At 39.7% G+C, this 20,926-nt stretch overlaps 1 protein-coding gene across 1 annotated transcript; it reads left to right on the forward strand.

Moving 5' to 3' along the window:
- Nucleotides 1–10,754: 10,754 nt before the first annotated feature.
- On the forward strand, nt 10,755–20,726 carry LOC140766014 (uncharacterized). The gene is made up of 13 exons (XM_073105389.1): nt 10,755–11,359; nt 11,452–11,547; nt 11,652–11,729; nt 13,311–13,391; nt 13,474–13,693; nt 13,769–13,827; nt 15,851–15,900; nt 16,002–16,089; nt 16,169–16,426; nt 16,519–16,611; nt 18,266–18,370; nt 18,556–18,672; nt 20,429–20,726. The coding sequence occupies exons 1-13, from the start codon at nt 11,294–11,296 to the stop codon at nt 20,492–20,494; spliced, it is 1,377 nt and encodes a 458-aa protein (XP_072961490.1). The 5' UTR covers nt 10,755–11,293; the 3' UTR covers nt 20,495–20,726.
- The last annotated feature ends 200 nt before the right edge of the window (nt 20,727–20,926 follow it).

The raw sequence follows: 20,926 nt of genomic DNA on the forward strand, positions 1-20,926 counted from the left end.
TCGAGGAGCTGTTGGATGAACTCACAGGATCAGCTTATTTCAGCAAGCTTGACTTAAGAGCAGAGTACCATCAAATCCACATCAACTTGAAAGATGTACACAAAACGACGTTAAGAACTCGCGATGGCTACTACGAGTTCTGAGTCATGCCGTTTGGGCTCACCAACACACTGGCGACCTTCCAAGGGCTGATGAATGATCTTTTTTGTCTGCTCTTATGTTAGTATGTGCTTGTCTTTTTTGATGATATTCTCATATACAGTAGTAGTTGGAGCGAACACTTGTGGTATGTACGTGAGGTGTTGAATATCTTGTGACTGAACTAGTTGAAAGTGAAGATGAGCAAGTGCCTTTGGAGTGAGCCACGAGTGGAGTACTTAGGTCACATAATCTTAGCGAGAGGGGTGAAAGTCGATCCATGCAAGATCAAACACATGGTGGACTGGCTGATTCCCACTAATCCACGGGAATTGAGGGGGTTTCTTGGGTTGACGGGGTACTATCGGTAATTCATTGCCAATTATGGTAAGATCGCTGCCCCACTGACCTCCTTACTAAAAAAAAGAAGGGTTTCAATGGACGAGCAAGGCGACGGTTGCTTTTAAAGCATTGAAGACAGCCATGTCCACTGCATCGATTTTGGCTTTGTCGAATTTTAGCAAGCCCTTCGTGGTGGAATGTGATGCCTTGGGTGCAAGCATTGGAGCTGTTTCGATGCAGGAGGTAGACCTGTGGCATATATGAGTAAGGCATTGTCGAACCAATCGCGACAATTATCCACCTAAGAGCGCAAAATGCTAGCAATTATGTACGCCGTCACCAAATGACGACTTTATTTGATTGGCTGACGGTTTACTATTTGCACAGACCAGCGTAGCTTGCCCTATTTCATGGAGCAATATGTGCACACCCCGGCACAATAATGGTGGGTCATGAAACTTCTTGGGTATGACTATGAGCTAGTCTACAAAAAGGGGATCGAAAACTGAGCTGCCGATGCCCTTTCGCGCCAATCGGATGAAAGCGAGCTCGCTTTCTTTTCAGCACCAACCTTGCCTTTGTTTTTAGATCTGCAGAGAGTCAATGCAGAGGATCGAGTCATGGAGGAGTTTGAGTCAGATATTATAGATCTCTTTCCCAATTTCAGACCTTGAGGACAAGGTGGCGGAAGCATGGTGGCTTGATACAATTCGGACTTCACCAATGTCATCTCGAGTAAGGATACACCTTATGGGTGTCTTTTTTTTATTGTGTTAGTGTTTTTATTCAGAGAAAAAAATAAGATTTCTATATGTTGCTTTCGAATACGGGTGGGTGCGTTCCGACGTGCTTGCGAACGCCTATAGGCGTTCACAAATACAAAGAACGCGTTCGACCCCGTTCGAACATGGTCGTTAGAAATCCACTGTTTCTAGGGTTAATAATTATCATTTTTGAATTGTTTAATTAACATCTTAAGGTGTGGATGGCAACCATAATGAGGATTATCAAGGAATTGACTTTTTGCCCTAATCTTCTTCTTCTCCTCCTTCTCTATTGTCCCTCATCCCACGGCTCCACCGCCTCTAGCCTCTCGACCGGCCACACCCTAGTCTCTTAGGGGCAGCCCACTCCTCCCCCTTCGTTAGAACTCTCTACTTTCGCCCGAACCCTTTCCACCATACATAGTTCTTCCACCACCACCTTCCATACTGGTGCCACCCTATTACCACCGGCCACCTCCATAATCCACCTAAGGTCCCATGCCCCTATCCATGGATCCAAAGAATAGATTCTCTGACATTCGCCCACTTATTTGAAGATATTTTCAGATCCCACCGTCCAATTCACCTAAAATTAGATTCATTGTAAAGCCCTTTTCTAGGGCTACAATCTATCAAAATTTCACATTGATCTGACGCTATATTTTCAGGAATTATCTTCTAAAGTTTCAAGCAAGATCTTGTCCAGATCTGAAAATAGGATAGATCAAACCTTAATCTAGGGGTGATGGTATCAAACAACATTGTGCCTTTATCTCCTTCCTTCTTGCTCTAGCCATTGGTGCCCTCTCTCACCTCCTTCCTCTTACCTCCTAAGTCCTTGGTCGGGTTTCTCTAACTTCTAATCCCCTCTTCTACAGCAACTTCTCTCCCTTCACTCCGAAGGAATTAATCTAACACCTATCTAGCTATTGAAGGCTAACAAGTTACGGTTCATCCGACCTTCGACCACTGTTTGGCCAATATCTTAAAATCTAGCCATCCAAACTCTGTAATCTTGGATTCGTTGGAATGCTCTCTTCTAGAGCAACAACATATTCAAAATTTAGCAAGCTCCGACAGCTAGATCATCCACAATTGCTTTCGAAAATCACGTTCTCAAACTAGTCCAAAACCATTACGCATCGCATCAAGTCAGTTTGTAACATAATATTAGTGTCAGTGAAGAAAGCAAGGGATTTTAGAGTTATATATGCAAAAATACTCAAATATATTAGTTAGCAACATAATTAGCAGACAATGTAACAGTAAAAATAACAAAATACCATAAAATAGTACTATATATACATATAGGGGGCATTCATATAGATTGCATATCTATGCAAAAAGATTGAAAAAAAACAATTCTTTGAGGAATATATGTTCAAGAGTATCTATAGGGTATAAAAGTAATTAAAATAAGCACTTGGAAGGTTATAAATGCAAAAATTATCAAATAGAAAGTTAGCATGAAATTGATGCTTGCATGGGCCAACAAGTGAAGCCCTAGGAAATGAATCCACTGCAAATAATTAGAAATTTGTTATATAATCTTATTTTAGTGGTCACATGTCACTGTGATTCCATAGCTACCAATTGTAACTATGCTTCAAAGCAAGATAAGTGTGATAAGATTAGTATTTTTATCAGCTAATCAAATAATTTTTGTCTTGGATGCATCAACAAATCTAGGTCCTCTTATCTGTAGCTTTTCAAAAAATTACTGTTGAAATTTGGATAAATGCTTTGCGAAGGGTTTTTTTTTTTTTTTTTTGGAGAGAAAGTTTATAGGCACATATTTTAAAGATGACTTAAAATAAAAATTGAGAGAGAAAATATAGAATAACTTTTTGACACAAGTTTTACACTTATTTATGATAATATATATTACAGCAAAAGAAAACATGACATCAATAATTAACACAACCCTAGCAAATACACAAGTGCAAAAGGACCTAAAATTAACTTGTAGAATTCTTGAGAAATTGGGCAAAACTCCCAATTAACAACAAAATGCTACCAAAGATAATAAGAAAATATATGGAGGTAGTCGAAGAACGAAAGAGGTGAAACACTCATGACCACAATGGGGAGGAGTGAAGCTATTGCCAATAGAGGAGGAGACATCTAAGGTTGAACCAAGAAGGAGTTGAACTTGAGAGCCAATTAGAGTAGGGGGCCATTGAAGCCAACTAAGGTCAAGACAAGTGGGGAGGAGTCATACACGAGGGCAAAATGTGATAAATAGTGATAGATGGACGACAATAGCGCTGAAGAGCATGACAAAGAGAGAGAGAGGATGGAGCGGAGTTGGAGGACAAGGAGGGTGAGTAGGCAATGATAAAGGAGGTCAAGAGGAGACTTTAGAATGAGAAGACAAGAAAAAGGAAACAAAAAAAGGAAGGTAAGGTGGAAAGCCTCTCCTCCTCTACTAGCTAGCTTCTAGGAGTGAGGAGGGGAGGAGTTTGCCGACGATTGGGGGAAAAGAAGAAGAGAAAAATCGTGACTAAACCGTAGAGCTGGCTTGAAACTGTGCTCTTACCTATGTCAATCACGTCATCCTCCTCCCTTGTCCTTTACGAACTGATCAACATTCCTCTAGCAATGGACGTCTAAGCATTCTAATATGCATGGATTCAAAGTTCAAGTTGGTACACCTGACTTATCATAAATAGGCATCCAAATGAAGAGCCAGCTCTTTGGTTATGAATGAATCTATGATAAATTCAGCAAAATACTAAATACACTATTCAGGTCTAAGATCTGGAATCTACCAGTAAGAGCAATAAGATTCTATCAACAATGAAACAAGAATGCAGCACAAATGTTCTAGCTTGATAGAGTTTGATACTATCAGCTGCAATCCAATGTCCAAATAATTTCTTATGTCTTTTGATGTCCAGAAGAGAAATACTAACAACATACAAAGGGAGGATTAACCAGTTACATACATACATAATATACAATCTTCAGTTTACCAATCAAATGATTACTGCTTACAAACTTACATTACATTTTGAACATCTAACCAAACAGTTAGTCTATAGGAAAAGTTCTTCAAGTGATGATCCATGCATGATCTCGAAGATGTCTCCATGAATGTCATTTCACCGCTGCATGGAAGGACATCGTAGATTATCTCTTCAATCTTGGATTCCTTCGATTGAGTGGAAGATAGGTGCAGTGCTAGGGAGGGGGCCGCTGCCGCTGCCGACCAAGCTTAATCTTTGAATAGGATATAAGCTCGCTTGTATTACCTTCCACCCTGACCGATCTTAATCTTTGAATAAGATATATTTGAGGACGTTGTTGTTATATAATATAAAAATCATATTGATGTAATTGAGTTTGTAAAATAGTGTGGTGAATTAATAGGGTATCACTGGGTTGATGTAATTAACACTCTTATTCAAGATGTTCTATAAATATGTACACACACACTTACTTCTTGGTCATGTCCTTTTTTTTTAATTTGGGTATCTATGAAGATAGGATATTAGAAATTTGTATATGGTTATATAGGTAGTTGAGTCTGGGCATCAAGTGCATTCATTTATAGTCTTCATCTCAAGTGTGTGACATGAAACATGCAATTTCCTTTTCTTATATTGTTTTTATTCAATTAAATGCCTAAATGAAGTTGCCATAATGTTTTTTTGACTCCATGATATGTAAAGTTATAATTGCTTGATTATATAGAAATTTAGTAGTTTTCTTTTTATTTAAGAATAAGATAAAATCAACTATCGTTTGAAATTTTAGGTCTGATTAACAGTCATCGGAGGGTTCCAATTATATGAGAAGAGAACTAGAGGAATTATCTTTTTTCTCCTAGCTTTGCTAGGGTTTCCCCCCACAAAGTGGCTTCTCCTACCTTGACGCTTACCTTTCTACCCACATTGCTCTCTCTTTATAGATCCTCCCTTTCCGTTGTGAGACTCTCCTTATTACTGTTTAGCTACTCAACTACCACTCCCCCCCACCCATTCCTATCTCTTTGACAAGCCCGCTTTCTAGTCCCTCCTATGTCGACCAATGAGGAGCTTGTGCAACTGTTCTCACTACTACTCTCCGGTGACAATATCGAGGAGACCATTCCTCTCTAGAAGGATAGCATTCTTCCCTCCCGAAACCTTAAGCTCTGTCTGGTTGGTAAGCTCATTACGGACATATTCTATAATATAACAGGGCTCAGGAATGCACTATTGAAGGCGTGGAACGTGGAAGGTGCCATGGAATTCATAGAAGCTGGCAAAAATGTATTCCTTCTGGTGTTCGAAAAGGAAAATGACAAATGGCCAGTTTGGTTTATCTCACCATGGTCCTACAATCGCGACCTATTTGCTCTTGAGCAATTCAAGCCCAATACTCCCGGGGAGAGTTGGAAATTCACTTATGCTTACTTTTGGGTCCAGTTTCATCACCTCCCCATGGAGTACCTCTCCAAAACCACAACTACCACCGAAGACCTTGATACGGCGCGTTGGTGTAGGTTCATCCGTACACATATTAAGGTGGACATAACGAAGCCCTTAGTAGGATCTCTCATGGTTTCCTTACTAAATGGGGGCAAACCTCAAAGTCCAAGTGAGATATGAGAGGTTGCCCCGGTACTGTCTCTTCTGTGGACAGATTAGGCATGACCAAGCTAAGTGCGGCTATCGTTGGGCTCTAGAGACGAAGATCAAGCATGATTACCGAAGCACATCCATGGGAAGCTGTTAGAGATGCTGTGCCCTAAATTTGCTAGTTTGGGCACGAGCCATGGGTCCCTGGAGTTTGCCGGGAGCAACGGTGATGGAAAGTCCAAGATGGGCAATAAAAGGCACCCACCGTCATCAGAGTTGTCACCTATCAAACCGCTGCACACTTTGGAAGCCTTCGACAACATGGTTAGGCTAATAACATCAGGATGTGCCGAGGTGTCGCTCACACAACCTCTCATGGATGGTGCATTAAATGCACCCACCCTTTTCGGGATGCGTGTCAAGCCTCCAAAAGCTCATCTTGAGAAATCTCCTGCAAGGAATGCCAGCAAAGAAGCAAAATCCCCTAACCGGATGGCATGCGGAGGCAAAACTAACGGCCATTCTCTAGTCTCGGTTCTCGTTCTTCTGGCTAAAGCCATACCCATCATGATGCTCGGGCAACCAACCCGATGGCCAGTCAAATCCTATCAATGGTCGGGATCAATGTTGTCATCTCCACTGAAGGAGAAAAACCAATAGGGCAGAAGCCTAGGAGAGAGAAAAATGTGGGGCCTGCCTCCCCTCATGCATGCAATGGAAACCAACACATAATTCTCAAGGTGGCTAGAAAAGAGGAGAGTGACTCCGCTCCACCCCTGCTGTCTCGGGGAAGCGAAAAGCTGCCACCTCGCTGTCACCGCAAGCCAAATGCTCCCTCCCTACCATCTCATCCACACAAGCAAGTGACTATGACCTTTGAGTGGCACGGATAGAACCGCTGCTCGGGCAACAATGAAACTCCTAGCTTGGATTGCCGGGCCAACAATTCGAAACTTTAAAAACTTCCTTCGTAGCACCAAAGTGGACATAGCCTTTCTCTCCAAAACCAAATGTGGCAAGGAGAAAGCTACCTCAATCATCACATCACTTGCATTGTGCAATAGCTTCACTGTTAGCTCCATGGCTAGCCGATGGTCTGTGGCTCTTTTGGAACGAGGACATCATGATGGAAATCTTGGAAGCCAACCCAAGCTTCATCTTCACCCATATCAATAGGCCAACTCTGGACCAGAGTTGGATCCTAGGTGGTATATACGAGGACCCCTACCACATCAAGAATAGCTTTATTCGGTCGAGAATAAACCACTATGCAAACAGCACCCACCTTCCCCTCTGCTACGCCAGGGACTTCAACTACGTAGCCTCACCGGAGGAGAAGAAGGGAGGCCATGATAGGTGGCATGCTAGAATGCACGACTTCGTCAACTAGATAAACAAAGCAAGCCTAGTGGATCTTGGATTTGTAGGGCCAGCCTTCACATGGTCCAATAGGAGAACGCCATGCAAAATGGTTAGGGAGTAGCTTGATTGGGCCCTCGCCTGCCCTCGTTGGTGCTCAAGCAATCCTGGCGCCCGAGTCCTTTACCTATCGGCTATATCCTCAGACCACAACCCGCTACTACTTGACACCGCACCAACAACTAGAAAAGGCAAAACAAGCTTCAAATTCGAGAACTAGTGGCTTAAGGTGGATTTCTTTCACTTCCTTTTCAAATTCAAGAACAGGAGAACGCCAGCAAAGAAGCAAAACTACAAACCAACTAACTCACTCTCTTGTAATCTAACCATGCTCACTAAACAAATCAAGATCTGGGCTAGAACCAATGCTACAAGCATGCAAGACAACATAAGAAAGGTGGAGCAGGATATCCTTAGCATCCAGAAGAGCAACTACACTAGCAAAGAGTGGGCCCGCGAGCAACTTCTTCGGAACATCCACGAGAACCTCCTCCTTAAGGAGGAGATTTACTGGCATTAGAGGTCTCACATCAATTGGATGACCTGGGGAGATCGTAACACTACTTTCTTCCAAGCTTGGGCCACCTCTCGTAGAAGGTGCAACAGGATCAATGCTCTTCGCTTGCATGGAGATACCTGGACAAAGGATGATCGGAAAATTAGAGAGGCTTTTGTGGCGCACTTCAAATAGATCTTCAGCTCCTCTAACCCACCACCCCTGAGGAATCAACACTAGTCTATCGTGAGCCTGATACCTAAAATACCTCAAGATGCCATCTCAACACTCTATGATATCCCAACCATGGAAGAGGTTCAAGCAGCCTTGATGAGCTTTGGCCTAGACAAAGCGTCGAGGCCGAATGGCCTCCACGCCAACTTTTTGCAGACCTTCTGGCCAGTCCTAGGAGAGGCAATCTACATAGAGGTCACCTGCTTCTTCACAATAGGCGAAATGGATAAGGAAATGAACCACACCAACATCATTTTGATACCTAAGAAGGACAATCCATAGCTAGTTGGAGACTGTCGCCCTATTAGCTTGTGTAACACCACATACAAGATCATCGCCAAGTTGCTTGCGCTTTGATTAAAGCCTCTATTCCAAGGCGTATATCAATGGCTCAGAAAGCTTTCATTCCCAATAGGCAAATCGTGGACAACTAGGTCTTGGCGCAAGAAGTTCTCCACCATCTCAAAACTTCCAAAAGTCGAAAAGGCTCATTTATGCTTAAAGTGAGCCTCTCCAAAGACTTTGATAGGTTGGAGTGGAGCTTCATTAGAGATTGCCTCGAAGGATATGGCTTCCTGGCTAAGTTCGTGGGATTCATCAGTGCCTATATCACCTTTGTCACCTTCTCTGTGCATGTCAATAGTAGTGCCGACGGCTTCTTCTCTCCTACCCGTGATCTACGGCGAGGATACCCGCTCTCTCCATACTTATTCATATTAAGCTCCAATATCCTCTCTGTCTTGCTGGATGAAGCAAGAGCCTGGAAGAAGATTAGCGAGATTAGAGCAACCAGAAGTGCAATCCCCCTTACCCACCTAATGGTCGCTGATGACCTACTGCTCTTTGGTCGAGCAACTACCAGAGAGGCATCTAACCTTAAGGCAGTCATTGATCTCTATTGCAAAAGCTCTGGTCAAGCTCTCAACTTCAATAAATTGGCTATTCATTTACTAAAGACACCAACCAGAGAGGGCGCAATGAAGTGATAATGGCTCTTAGAGTCAAACCACTTCAGGAACGAGAGAAATATCTTGGGAACCCTCTCCTCCTTCCTAGGTCCAAAACAAAAGCTCAGCTGTGAAACCCCACCAAAAGCTTGCTGGGTGGAAAGCAAACTTACTATCGCATGCCGGTCGCTTGGTGCTCATAAAATCTGTCTTGAGTTCGATCCCTATATATTTCATGGCACTATTCATATATCCAAAGGAACTGATTACTAAACTAGACAACCAAATGAGAGATTTCTAGTGGGGATCCAACAACGAGCGCAAGTATATCTACCTGAAAAGTCGGAAAGCTCTTTGAAAGCCAAAGGGAGCGGGTGGTCTTAGCAATAGGTGGCTAAATCTGGTGAACTAAGCTCTTATCATAAAGCTAGCTTGGAGGCTGATAGAGGAGCCCAATTCGGACTGGGCAATGCTCCTGAAAGAGAGATACTTTCGGGCCTCTTCTTACTGGAACACAAAGGCAAAGGCGCAAGCATCTTGGATATGGAACTCCATGCTGAAAGTGAGAGAAGTACTCTGAAAGAGAGTTGGATGGCAAGTGGGCAATAGACATTCTATATCCATGACTACTAACCCATGGACTCTATTCGAGCTACCAGAGCTGAAGCTCTCCTCGTCCATCACCAAGGTAAGCGATCTGATGAGTGATGTAGACTATGATGTTGCCAAAATTCAAAACGAGCTCCCTCCCAATGTAGCTTGAGTGGTCACTAATATCTATATCAGCCCGGCAAGCATAAGCGAACCTAATAGACTCGTCTGGATGCATACTTCGTCAGGAGCATACACTCTGAAGATTGCTTTCAACACCCTCTCAGAAGGAGATTAAACAAGCTCATCCTCAGGGGAGGCCAGACGTTGGCTATGAAAAGCAGTATAGGGATGCAAGGGGATCCCACCAAGAATCCAGACCTTCCTTTGGGGATGCTTGAGCGAAGTGCTTCCGATCGCAAAGGAGATGGCGAGGCAAATCCCTTACATAGAGGCATGCTGCCCAATCTATCATGTAGCTCCCAAGGGTGTAGACCATCTTCTGCTTGGATGCGAATTCGCTCGAGTAGTTTGGTTTGCTAGCGAGATAGGTCTCCGTGCTGCCAATATGCTAGATCAAGTGGACAAGTGAATCAACTCTATGGCTACCAAGCTACCAAGAGATTTCCTTGCATATGCCTTTAGGATAATGTGGGAGATTTGGAAAGCTCGAAATGAGTTAGTCCATAGAGGGGGTAGAGTATTCACTCGGCTCAGTGATTGAGAAGGCAAGGAGAAGTAGTGTGTGCACTGATCACCAACGACATGTCCGGATGTAATAAGTTTTTGGAATGCAAATTAAAATTCTACGGACATTTCTCAAAAAAAAAAAAAACTATGGTTTGAAAAGGACAATACAATCAATTTGATCAATTTTATCCCTTATTCTAATTATTATAATTAAGCACCATTTTATCTGATAATTTGATTCTACTACTTATCCCTCTTTTTATGACCAAACACAAAATTAAAAGCGAATTAAAATTTTCAGAAAAAGTCATCATTTTATTTCAATTCTAATTTTTCCATATTCCCCAAACCACGCCAATTGGCTAATATTAATATAGCTCGGTAGCCGCTCAAGGTCGGTTGGAGATCTGCTCAAAGCTCTGAGCCGAGCCAAGCTAGAGCGAGCTAATGCATTTCAACAAATGGAATCTCGACACCTCATTATGTTATTTCTTGTGACACAGTTGAACTTCTACAGAACCCACCTCAATCTTGAAGAGCATTCCTTCTTGAATATTCCCCACCCTAACTCAGAAGTTTCCCCCTTCCACCTTACATTTCCGGCCGACAAACTCTACCCATCCCGTCCCCTCTCTCTCTCTCTCTCTCTCTCCACCCCCCCTTTCCCCCCCCCGCCTCCGATACACCGATCATGTCATTGGTCGTCGTTTACTCCATCGCAGAGGAAGGCTAAAGAAAGACATCGTCGTCGTTCGTCATCAATACTGCCTACAGCCATGGTCCGTTGTCGTCGAAGTTGATGTTTTCTCCTTTCGTTGGCGGCGTCGCTTTTCGTCAATGCCCCTTCACACCATTGCTGGGTTGATAGACGAGCTTAACGAGCTGAGCTCGATAATAAATCAATCCGAGCGCGAGCTTGCTGATTTATAATTTTGAGCTGAGCCGAGTTCTGCTTAGCTCGCTCTAGCGCGGCTCGTTTACACCCCTACCAGTAGGCTACGTCACTGAAATAAGCCTCCCCAATTTCGATTCCTACTTCCGACCTTCTACGCTCGTCTCCTCCATCACCGGCACTGGGGTAACAACGACCCGATTTGCTCTTCTCTCATGGATTTTCAGGTCGTCGTCCTCGCTGGCGGCACTTCCGAGAAGCTCTCTCCTCTCGTCTCCAAGGTCTTAGCTTTATCTCCTATCTCACTCAATTCTTTATACCCCTCACCTTAACTTTTTCTTTAATTTTGCTTTGAACCTCTGATTGATGGCAGGATGTTCCTAAGGCTCTCCTTCCGGTAGCGAATCGTCCTGTTCTGTCCTACGTCCTCGAGCTCCTCGAAGCCAGCAATCTTAAAGACCTCCTTGTGGTGTGAATTTCTTGTTTCAAATCATCTTTTTTAAATTCACTTTTGTAGTCCTTGTGAAAGATCAGAGAGATAGGATATTAGAAGCTTGTTTGTTGTTTATATAGGTAGTTGAGGGTCAAGACGCTGCTGTGAGAGTGGGCGGCTGGATATCGAGTGCGTTTGTGGATCGTCTTCACGTCGAGGTGTGCGACACGAAACATGCAATTTCCTTCCAGATCTTGTTGTTCTATTGAATGCCTAAATGGAGTTATCGTAATTCTTTTTTGTTATTCCCGGATATGTAGAATTATAATTTTTTTTGTCTGGAAAATTTGGTTGTTTTCCTTTTTATCTAAGAATGAGATCAGTTGAAGATGGTTTGAAGCATGCGTGTGCTTTCATGCACGGAATTACCTTTTTTATTATAAAATCTTTTGATTTGAATTATGGAAGTAATCAGGAAGCACGCTATTGTATTTATAAAAGGAGATACAAGTAACTTCTTATGCGATTGTCATAATCTTCTATAGTGAAATTGTTGGTCTTGGTATACATCTGTGCGTGAAAAAGATTTGTCATAAATAGAAGCCAGGCCTATATTATTTGTTCAATGTTTTCATCCTAATTCGTGTGTAGTCTTTCTAATTCTAACATGTCTGATTAAATTTTCGTATTCACTTATATGCCGTTATATTGTAACAGATTCCAATGTAGATGATTAACTTTATAGATTGACATTATGTTCCTTTCTTGTGTAAAAATGTGCTAGATGTGAACTGAAGATTGATTTATGGACAAAATCAGGCTAATTCAAGATTCTATGATTTTCTTTATGTTGGTGTAGATTGTTTATCCTTGTCAACTTTGAGGCCTCTTCTTGATTCCACCTCATATTCATTAGAAAAAAATACTCAAGAAGCCAAATGCTATGAAAGCAATCTCTTATGCTTCTTGATAATGCTTCTTCTTTGTATTTGCACGTTGTCATAGTGCAGTGCTATCACACATGCAAGGTTGCTAAAGATTTGAGGAAAGAGTAATTTGAGAAATCTGTGGCCTTGGTTAATGCCCCATTTTGTAGTAATGATGCATTATCGGGCTATCCCCTTTTCCAAATATAATTTAAAACTCATAGTATTGAGAAGCTTATTTATAGTAACTGCATTTTTGATAGTTACTAGGGGAATGTTTGACTTGTATTACATCCTTGCTTATAACAGTGGGATACTCTTTCAAATGATCAACTAAGTGGAGCATTAATAGAATCTTGTGGCTCCAGTATTGGTTTCATTGTTCTAGTCCTTAACTGATTTAAGTAATCTGTTCTATATTGATTAAGCTTGATTTGATCAAGATATTTCTTATAAAAGTTTTGGAAGTCCTACACTCCTATACTTTCAATTCAAAATGAACATTATGACTGAATCAATAGGATCAGTAGGAAGGAGCCTAATTGATGAGGGTGATAAGTATAAATAAATATCTGGAAGTTAATGACTAATTTGAATACTTATTTCATTCCCTAAGGCCAAAAAATTGTCAAAGAGATTACAATCTTCTTTTTATATATATATTGACAAATGGCACTACAACCTTCTATAATTATTGTCAGACAGAAAAGGGGTATAAGATGCCCTAATTTCTAAGGTAATTCCTAGGCTGCTGAGCAGCTTGGCATGTTGTACATGCTTCTGTTACTGTTACATTTAGATACTTCTACTTCTATTTATATGCTGTCTGATTTCTTAATTAACTGAGAGAGAAGCACATGATCTTGTTTCTAGGTTGCTGCAGTCCCTGAGGATATTGGAACTGCAGGTGCATTGCGAGCTGTGACCCACCACCTCACTGCGAGTGATGTTCTGGTATTAGTGAACCTATCTGGATGATGCTATGGAAATCCATATTTGGAAAGCTAAATCAGCAATTGTCAAATTCTATTTGTAGATTGTGAGTGGTGATATTGTTTCCGATGTTTCTCCTGGAGCCCTTGCTTCCACTCACAGAAGATGTGGTGCGGTGGTAACTGCATTGCTATGTCCTTTACCAGTAAGTGGACCTTTGGATACTGGCTCATCTGGTGGAAAAGACAAAGCTAAAAAACCAAGCCGCTGCAATATTGTTGGGCTGGATCCTACAAGACAATTCTTATTACATATTGCATCAGGTGTGCTTGTCTATCATATTAAACATGTATTTTCTTTTTTGGTGATTCATCTGAATATCAGATAAATCTTAACAGGGGCTGAGGTTGAAAAGGACATTCGAGTTCAAAAGAGCATACTTCGGGCTGTAGGTCAGGTCTGGTTGCACTCTTCTTTTTTTTCTTTTTCTTCCTTTTCCTAGAGATTAATTTGATGAAACAAGTTTGTACTGAATTTTATTGTATGGGTTTTTCAGATTTCTGTTCTTCCCTTAGATGACCTGGGAATATCAAATTTCTTACTTGTGTTACTTTGAATCAGTTGAAAAGCCTTAAGAAAGTCACATCCATAATTCCATAGATAGCCTACATAGGAAGAGTAGCATCTTCTTTTGTAGAAAAAAAGCAACTATTTCGTAAGTGTTGTGTAGAATGAGACTACTTGCATCTTTTATGCTTAAGATGGGGTGAGAGAGCTTCTGTCAATTATATGTCATAGCATCTACTTTGACATTGTTAGGGCATAATTTGAGTTATGTATTTGATAAGTCCCAGCACATCTAGTCCCTAACTAATTCCAAATTTTATTCACAGAACTAATGTGGATCTTGGAAGTTCATCTAGCCTGCCCTTCTAGCTTTCTTAATCTTCTATTTTCTAAAAGCCAATTGTAGTGCAGGAGATGCCAACAAATTAATACCAAAGGTGATAGGCTTGCCAATGCCATAGCCCCCTATCTGTCAATTGGCCGGTAAGATATGTACCATGGCATGTGCTGTTAAATGTTGGCAGCTTGTTGTGCCAATGACAATTGGCAAGAAGGGTGACTGAAGGGAGGCTGTAGTCAGCTCAAGAGGGACAGGAGTCAAGAAGAGGAACAACAGGGGTGTTTGTTTAAAGTGGTAACTTGAGAGGACAAGATCTTTCCTGCATAGGTCTTCCCATTTCTTTTCTACTAGTTACTCTTAGGGAATACCTACCTCTTCCCCTGTTTGCAGCAGTTTTGTAACATGTTAACAGGTGTTGGCAGCACCTGTAGCACATACTGCGTGTGATACTAATTGATCAGTGTCAAGTTGTTTGCTTGGCATAATTAAGATACTGAGATGTGCTTATTATAGCACAGGATCAATTTGTTAAAGCTATAGGCATGAGATTCTGTGTGTTGCTTGTCAAACTAATTCTGCATACTGCATATGTGAGAGTGCATACTGTCCATATTTTTTGAAAATAGGAGTGTAAAATACTACAGAAGAGTAAAACGTTATAAACTTAAGGAAATAAGTGTTGACATTAATAATATTGCACCAAAAATCTGCTCCCATGTTGCTTTGACATGTAAAGGGTCATTTTCAATGTTCTAGGAGGCCAAACGTAAGTGCTTGCATACTTACTACTTTGCCAAAAGACAAGTTAGTGGATAGAATAGCCAGGGCTTGACAAGGACATGTATAATAATTTTGTCTTGGTTTGTTGGGACAAGATTGATCTTAGATCAAACTTTTTGAGCTTTGTAAAATTAATAATTTATTGATGTTATTAATTGATCAATGCGATCTTAAAAAATTAGCTTTTCTCATCCTAGAAGGGCTATAATACAAACTTGGGGCTTTTATAATACAATTTCTCTTCCAACAGGATTCTAGAATTAAAAATATTTTTTGAAGCCTAGTAGAATATGTGGAGAAGGCATGATCTTTATATCTTTCAATTGCATATGTGGCATCTGTTCATTGTTTGATGGCACATTATCAATTGCTTGTAAACCTGCAGTACATCTGTAACATAGTATAGTTAGAGTGAATATTTCATGCTTTGCTTGCATTTAGTAACCTGAACTCTTGAATTAGTACACATGATGAATATGGTCAGTAAACAACATGACATTGTTGGAAGGTCTCAGAGAGATTGTACACCTTTAAAACCTGTGATGTTCAGGCTTTCTTCATCAAGGGATATATGTGGAATAACCAGTACAGCTTTGTTACACCTATATGGTTTTAGTGGCTTTGTTTTTTTCAATTTAATTTACTTATGCCTACTTGAAATGGACATTATCAACTTTAATGTATTGTTGGATATAGTTATGTTGCTGCTATTAAGTTCTATCCTTGCAACCTATGTGTACATTATTTTGTCGGGTTACTAACAAAGCCTTGATTTTTTATTGTTTGCCTATAGATGGAAATCCGAGCTGATCTCATGGATGCTCATATGTATGCATTTAAGAGGTTTGGCATTGCTCAGCTCATGAATATTGTTTTCCAGTTTCCATAAAATTCTTGGTTTTTTTCTTCTTCTTTCATGACCTCTAATCTCAGTTGTTCATCAGGACTGTTCTGCAGGATATCTTGGATCAGAAGGATAATTTCCATAGTATTAGACAGGATGTGCTACCCTATCTTGTTAGAACCCAGTTGGTATGGTCATCTTTGGCTATATGTGTTTCTTTATGTAAACTAATCTTCTTCATAGTCATTATAACTTTCATGACATCAGCGGTCAGAAGTATCAGCCAATGAAGCACCTGTAGTTGATGAAGCCGGGAATGGATTGGATCCTTCTCATAGAAATTTACGATGGTTGTCTCAACATCGTGAAGTTGCACCAACTGCTTTTCAAGACCTCAATGTTTCAGGTCATGGTACTAAGCTAGAATCTCCACGAACACATAAATGTTGTGCTTACTTTTCCAGCAAAAAAAAGTATTGCGCTCGCCTGAACTCTATTCAAGCATTTTGTGACATTAACCGAGATGTAAGGATCTTCTGTACTGAGTATGATAGATTCTTGTCCAAAGTGCATATTTCTTGACTATTAAATTTTTGTTTGGGATTAAAATATGACAGGTTGTAGGAGAGGCTAGTCATCTTTCTGGTTATTCTTTCTCTGCACAAAACAACATCATTCATTCATCTGCTGTGCTTGGATCTAAAACAACAGTAAGCTAATCTCTTACCTTGTTGTAGAATTGTTCCACATTGATCTATGGACTTCAAGAAACATAGTATTGCTTTTATATTTTGCAGTGAGTTACAGAACTTCTGTTGTCTTTGTGAAGAAGAAACAGTCTAGATGTATCCTTAAGTAGTGAAACATACAATTTACACATGTGGTTAGGCCTTAATTTAGCGTGCCTCCCTAGACTTTTGTTTATCACGTAACCATAGCTCTAAGTTTTGGCCAATCCCGATCCATGGTCAAAACCAGTCTAGCTAAACCACTTGCTAAATTCTGCTAAGTATGCCTAATTGGCTGATCCCGCTAATCCATGTCCGGAACAAATCGAGCTAAACCAGTTGCTAGATTGGTTTTGACCAGGTATTAGCTAGATCGGCTGATCCCGCCCTATGCGAGCTCTCTCTCTCTTCTCTCTTCTCTCATTTCTCTCTCTACGCTCTCTTTAGCCCGTCCTCTTTTTCTTCCTCTCTTTATTTCATCTGATCTCTTCCTCCCATTCTATCTTCCTTTCTCTTTTAACAAAGAGTGATAGAGAGATGAGAGAGAAAGTGGAGAGTGAGAGGGAGGAAGAGAGAGGGAAAGTGACGGGGAAGAGAAGAAATGAAAAAAAAATCAGAAAAAATTTGTCTTGTAGCATAAGAGAGAGAGAGGGAGAGAGAGAAAGGAAAAAGATTAGAAACAAGAAAGAGAAAGGAGAGCTAATTTGGTACTCATTAAAGTTTAGAGTAACTTAATATACTTTTTAGTTTTTATACTTCATATATTATTAATTTCTTAATTTCTTGTCATTTTTCTAAATATTTTTCAAAAGATTTTGCTATTTAATTAAAAAAATAATTCAATCTACCATGGTCGATATTGTTGATACAGTCGATATATATTACTTTTTTTAGATATCCGATCCTGATCCCAATTCTAATACTAAGTTTTGGAACTTCACACATAATTCTCTTATAGTTATAACGTATATCCAATTGCTTGGTAGACATTAATTTTAATATAAAGATGAAAATGCCCTTTTCTTTATGACAACTAATTAGATTATTTTTGAGTGAAAATTCTTTGATATATGTTTATTTAATCACAATCTTTTTCATTTTTACATTTTAGATGCTACAAATATTCCAATCGAGATAATATAAAGAGCAAATGATCAAATGTTTAGCAGTTTGAATAGAAAAACTTCGAAAAATTAAGTTCTTGTTTGGTTTGAAAATAAGCTCTGAACTCAATTACTTAGTCTCATTTTTTAGTCTTGATTTTTTGGAGAGTAAATTTGATTAGATATGATAAAAAATAAAAAGATGTTTAGTTACTTAACTAGTTTAAACTCAAAGCAAACATGACCTAATGGTTATACATAAAATAGAATTACAAGGGGATAAGTGAAGCAACTCAAAGTTAGGGTGACACATTAGAATTTAACCTAACTACAATGGGCAATATGTATTTTCCCCTTTTAAATTTTTGTGAAACTTACATTCTAGGATGACCATTAAAGCTCAATTGTTTCAGATGATTGGTTAAGTGAAATCAGATTTAGACCCACTAATACGAAAACATTAAAACTAGTTTACTTATTCACTTTAGTATTCCTTGTTTTCTTTATCTTTGATCTTGCATTTTAATTTTCAGGTTGGTCCACAATGTATGCTTGCTGAAGGTTCACAATTAGGTGACAAATGCAGCGTGAAGCGATCAGTGATTGGTCGTCATTGCAGAATTGGTTCCAATGTGAAGGTGACAGAATCTAAAATTCTCTCTTTATACTTTGTTTTAGTATTCTATACAAGGAGTGCTGCCCATTTGAGCTTGGGATTGAGTCACTACAAGTCAATGTGTATCACTGGAAGATAATTGTCTGCAATATTCACTTGCATTGATAACAAAAGCACTTACACTTTTCCGTTTCTTTTGTCCTGCAGATTGTCAACTCTGTTGTGATGAACCATGTAACTATTGAGGATGGATGTTTTGTTCAGGGATCTGTTGTATGCAGTAATGTGCAGCTTCAAGAGCGTGCTGTATTGAAGGATTGCCAGGTAAATTTCTTTTCTCTTGTGCACTTAAATTTTCTATTTTATTTTATAGCTTACTTCTGATGGATGATGATGCAAACTTGTGTAGTGCCAAGTGTCTGATATTCTACTTTATGATTTATCTAGTCAATTGGCACCTTCAATGATGCATATTTTGATATTCTAATATCCACTTTTGTTGTATATGATTTTCACCTAGGTCTAAAATTTAAAATTTCATTGTGCTTGGGAAGAGGTCTGGTCTACATTTTAAAAATTTATGTTTACCTCCAATGCGTTGATCTCAGAAGAAAGGTCACGTCCAACCTATATTCACACTTGTTCTAAGTGTACTGTTGTTATCCAGATTATGAATCAAAGTATCGGTCAACATGTAACTGTATTGGTAAATGTCGAGCCAAAACAAAGGGGAAAACTAGCTTTTCAGTCGGCTTTGTCTGGGATCCATTTCAGTTTGGAACAATGAAATTTTCAGACGATCATGAAGAGATTGTCAGCTTTTTTAGATAACCAATGAAACAATGAAAGTCTCTCTCTCCTACACTTGCCTTCTTACTATAGCAATCAAAACAAATCCATAGATTCTACGATTGATCCAAATGACTCCCCAGGTAGATCTGATGGGTCCGACGTTTGCATGGTGTTCTCCTGGTGGGCATGTTCTTTTCTTCCTTTCCTTTTCTTTTCTATTTTTGGGCTTCGGTGTGGCCTTATACCAGAGATTTGCCATGGACCCACCTTTGCAGCAGTGGTGATTGTTTGCCCACCTCTACCACAATGGTTTTAAGTATTACATACCACTCTTTATGCAAGTAACTATATTTCCTAACTATATAATTTTTACTGAATTTTTAGGTATCATTCTATATCAGTTCTTTAGAGTTGCATTGAATTAAGAAGATAGCTTGATGCTTAAATGGCTGATACAATGGCCTAATTGTATCATTTTTTTTTAGCAACAGCCTATCTGTGTCACTTTTTTCAATGGCCAATACCAATATCGATTTTCGTAACTTTTATTAAATACAGCATTGCAGAAAGACATAAGACCTATCTGATAACCAGACATCCATTATTGTACACCTCATATCATCACACTGAGCTATGCTGCTCTCGGTATATTAACACAGAGAATTAGTAGTTTGATCATGACTAGTGGGACCTAATTTATAAGTTCGATGAATTGCAAGTGGCAATTCCTAGTATTCAATTTCCATGATGCTTATGATCAATCTTTCCAACAAAGTCTGCAGGATGTGAATAAAAATGGACAACCTCTTATCTTGGACACACTGAGAGAGTTCTTTTAGTTTGATTGTAAGTCTTGCCACCATGCAATCTTTCAGTGATGGGTTCGAGCATGGAAGTAATCTGTGCACAAATGGTTGCAAGACTACTTTATATCGTCCTCCCAGGATTCTTCAGTGGTAGGAACCTCATGCAATTGTACCCCATATATGAAGTGATGTCTGTGTTCTAATTAGTCTGCTGTCCATTACTTGGTGGGGCCTGTTGAATGCTGTTTGATTTCTGACTACCAAAGATTACTGCAAAAGGATGGCTAGGGAGATATTGTAACAGTGCCAATTGGTTTAGTATTTTCATGTCTCAGAAGCCTTCTGTCCTATGAACTGTTGTTTTTGAGAAGATTCCACTAACAAAATGAACTTATTGGTGCCTTCATTGTCATTGTTGACATTCTTAACCCTCCCTCCGATCTTAAATTATGTTTAATCTTTCCATTCTCATTTTGCTTCAGGTTGGAGCCGGTTATGTTGTTACTTCTGGGAGCGAGCACAAAACGGAGGCTCTTACAAAGAAGTAGGAAGTTTTTCTAGTTCTTTTCTGCCATCTATAGATCTTTAAATCTATTTTTTACAACAATGTATGGTCACATGCCCGTGTTCTGCAACAAAAACCTGTGGCAAAATACCTATTGGATTGAGTGCTTGGCATGATTTTGTTCTTTTTTGGTCCTTTCTTATTCTTTGTGTTGTTTTACTTGTCTGGTGAACTTTAATTACTGAAATGTATACAGTCAATTTTTGTTCAGAGAAGTATTTCTCTTGCCTGTAAGAATTTAGCCTTTCAATTCGCGCCACAACTAAGATTGCATCCAATAATGTTTATGGTCAAGCCAAACTTGATTGACATTAACAGTTACATTACTTAAATGTATGTAGTCAGAGCAAATTAAGGTGATAGGCTGTCACTTTCATTGTGCTTAAAGCTTCAAAGGTGTTTTTCTACTTTAAGG

The sequence above is a fragment of the Typha angustifolia genome, chromosome 8 (genome assembly GCF_048772165.1).
Source record: "Typha angustifolia cultivar Huaian chromosome 8, ASM4877216v1, whole genome shotgun sequence".
Taxonomy (NCBI): Eukaryota; Viridiplantae; Streptophyta; class Magnoliopsida; order Poales; family Typhaceae; genus Typha; species Typha angustifolia.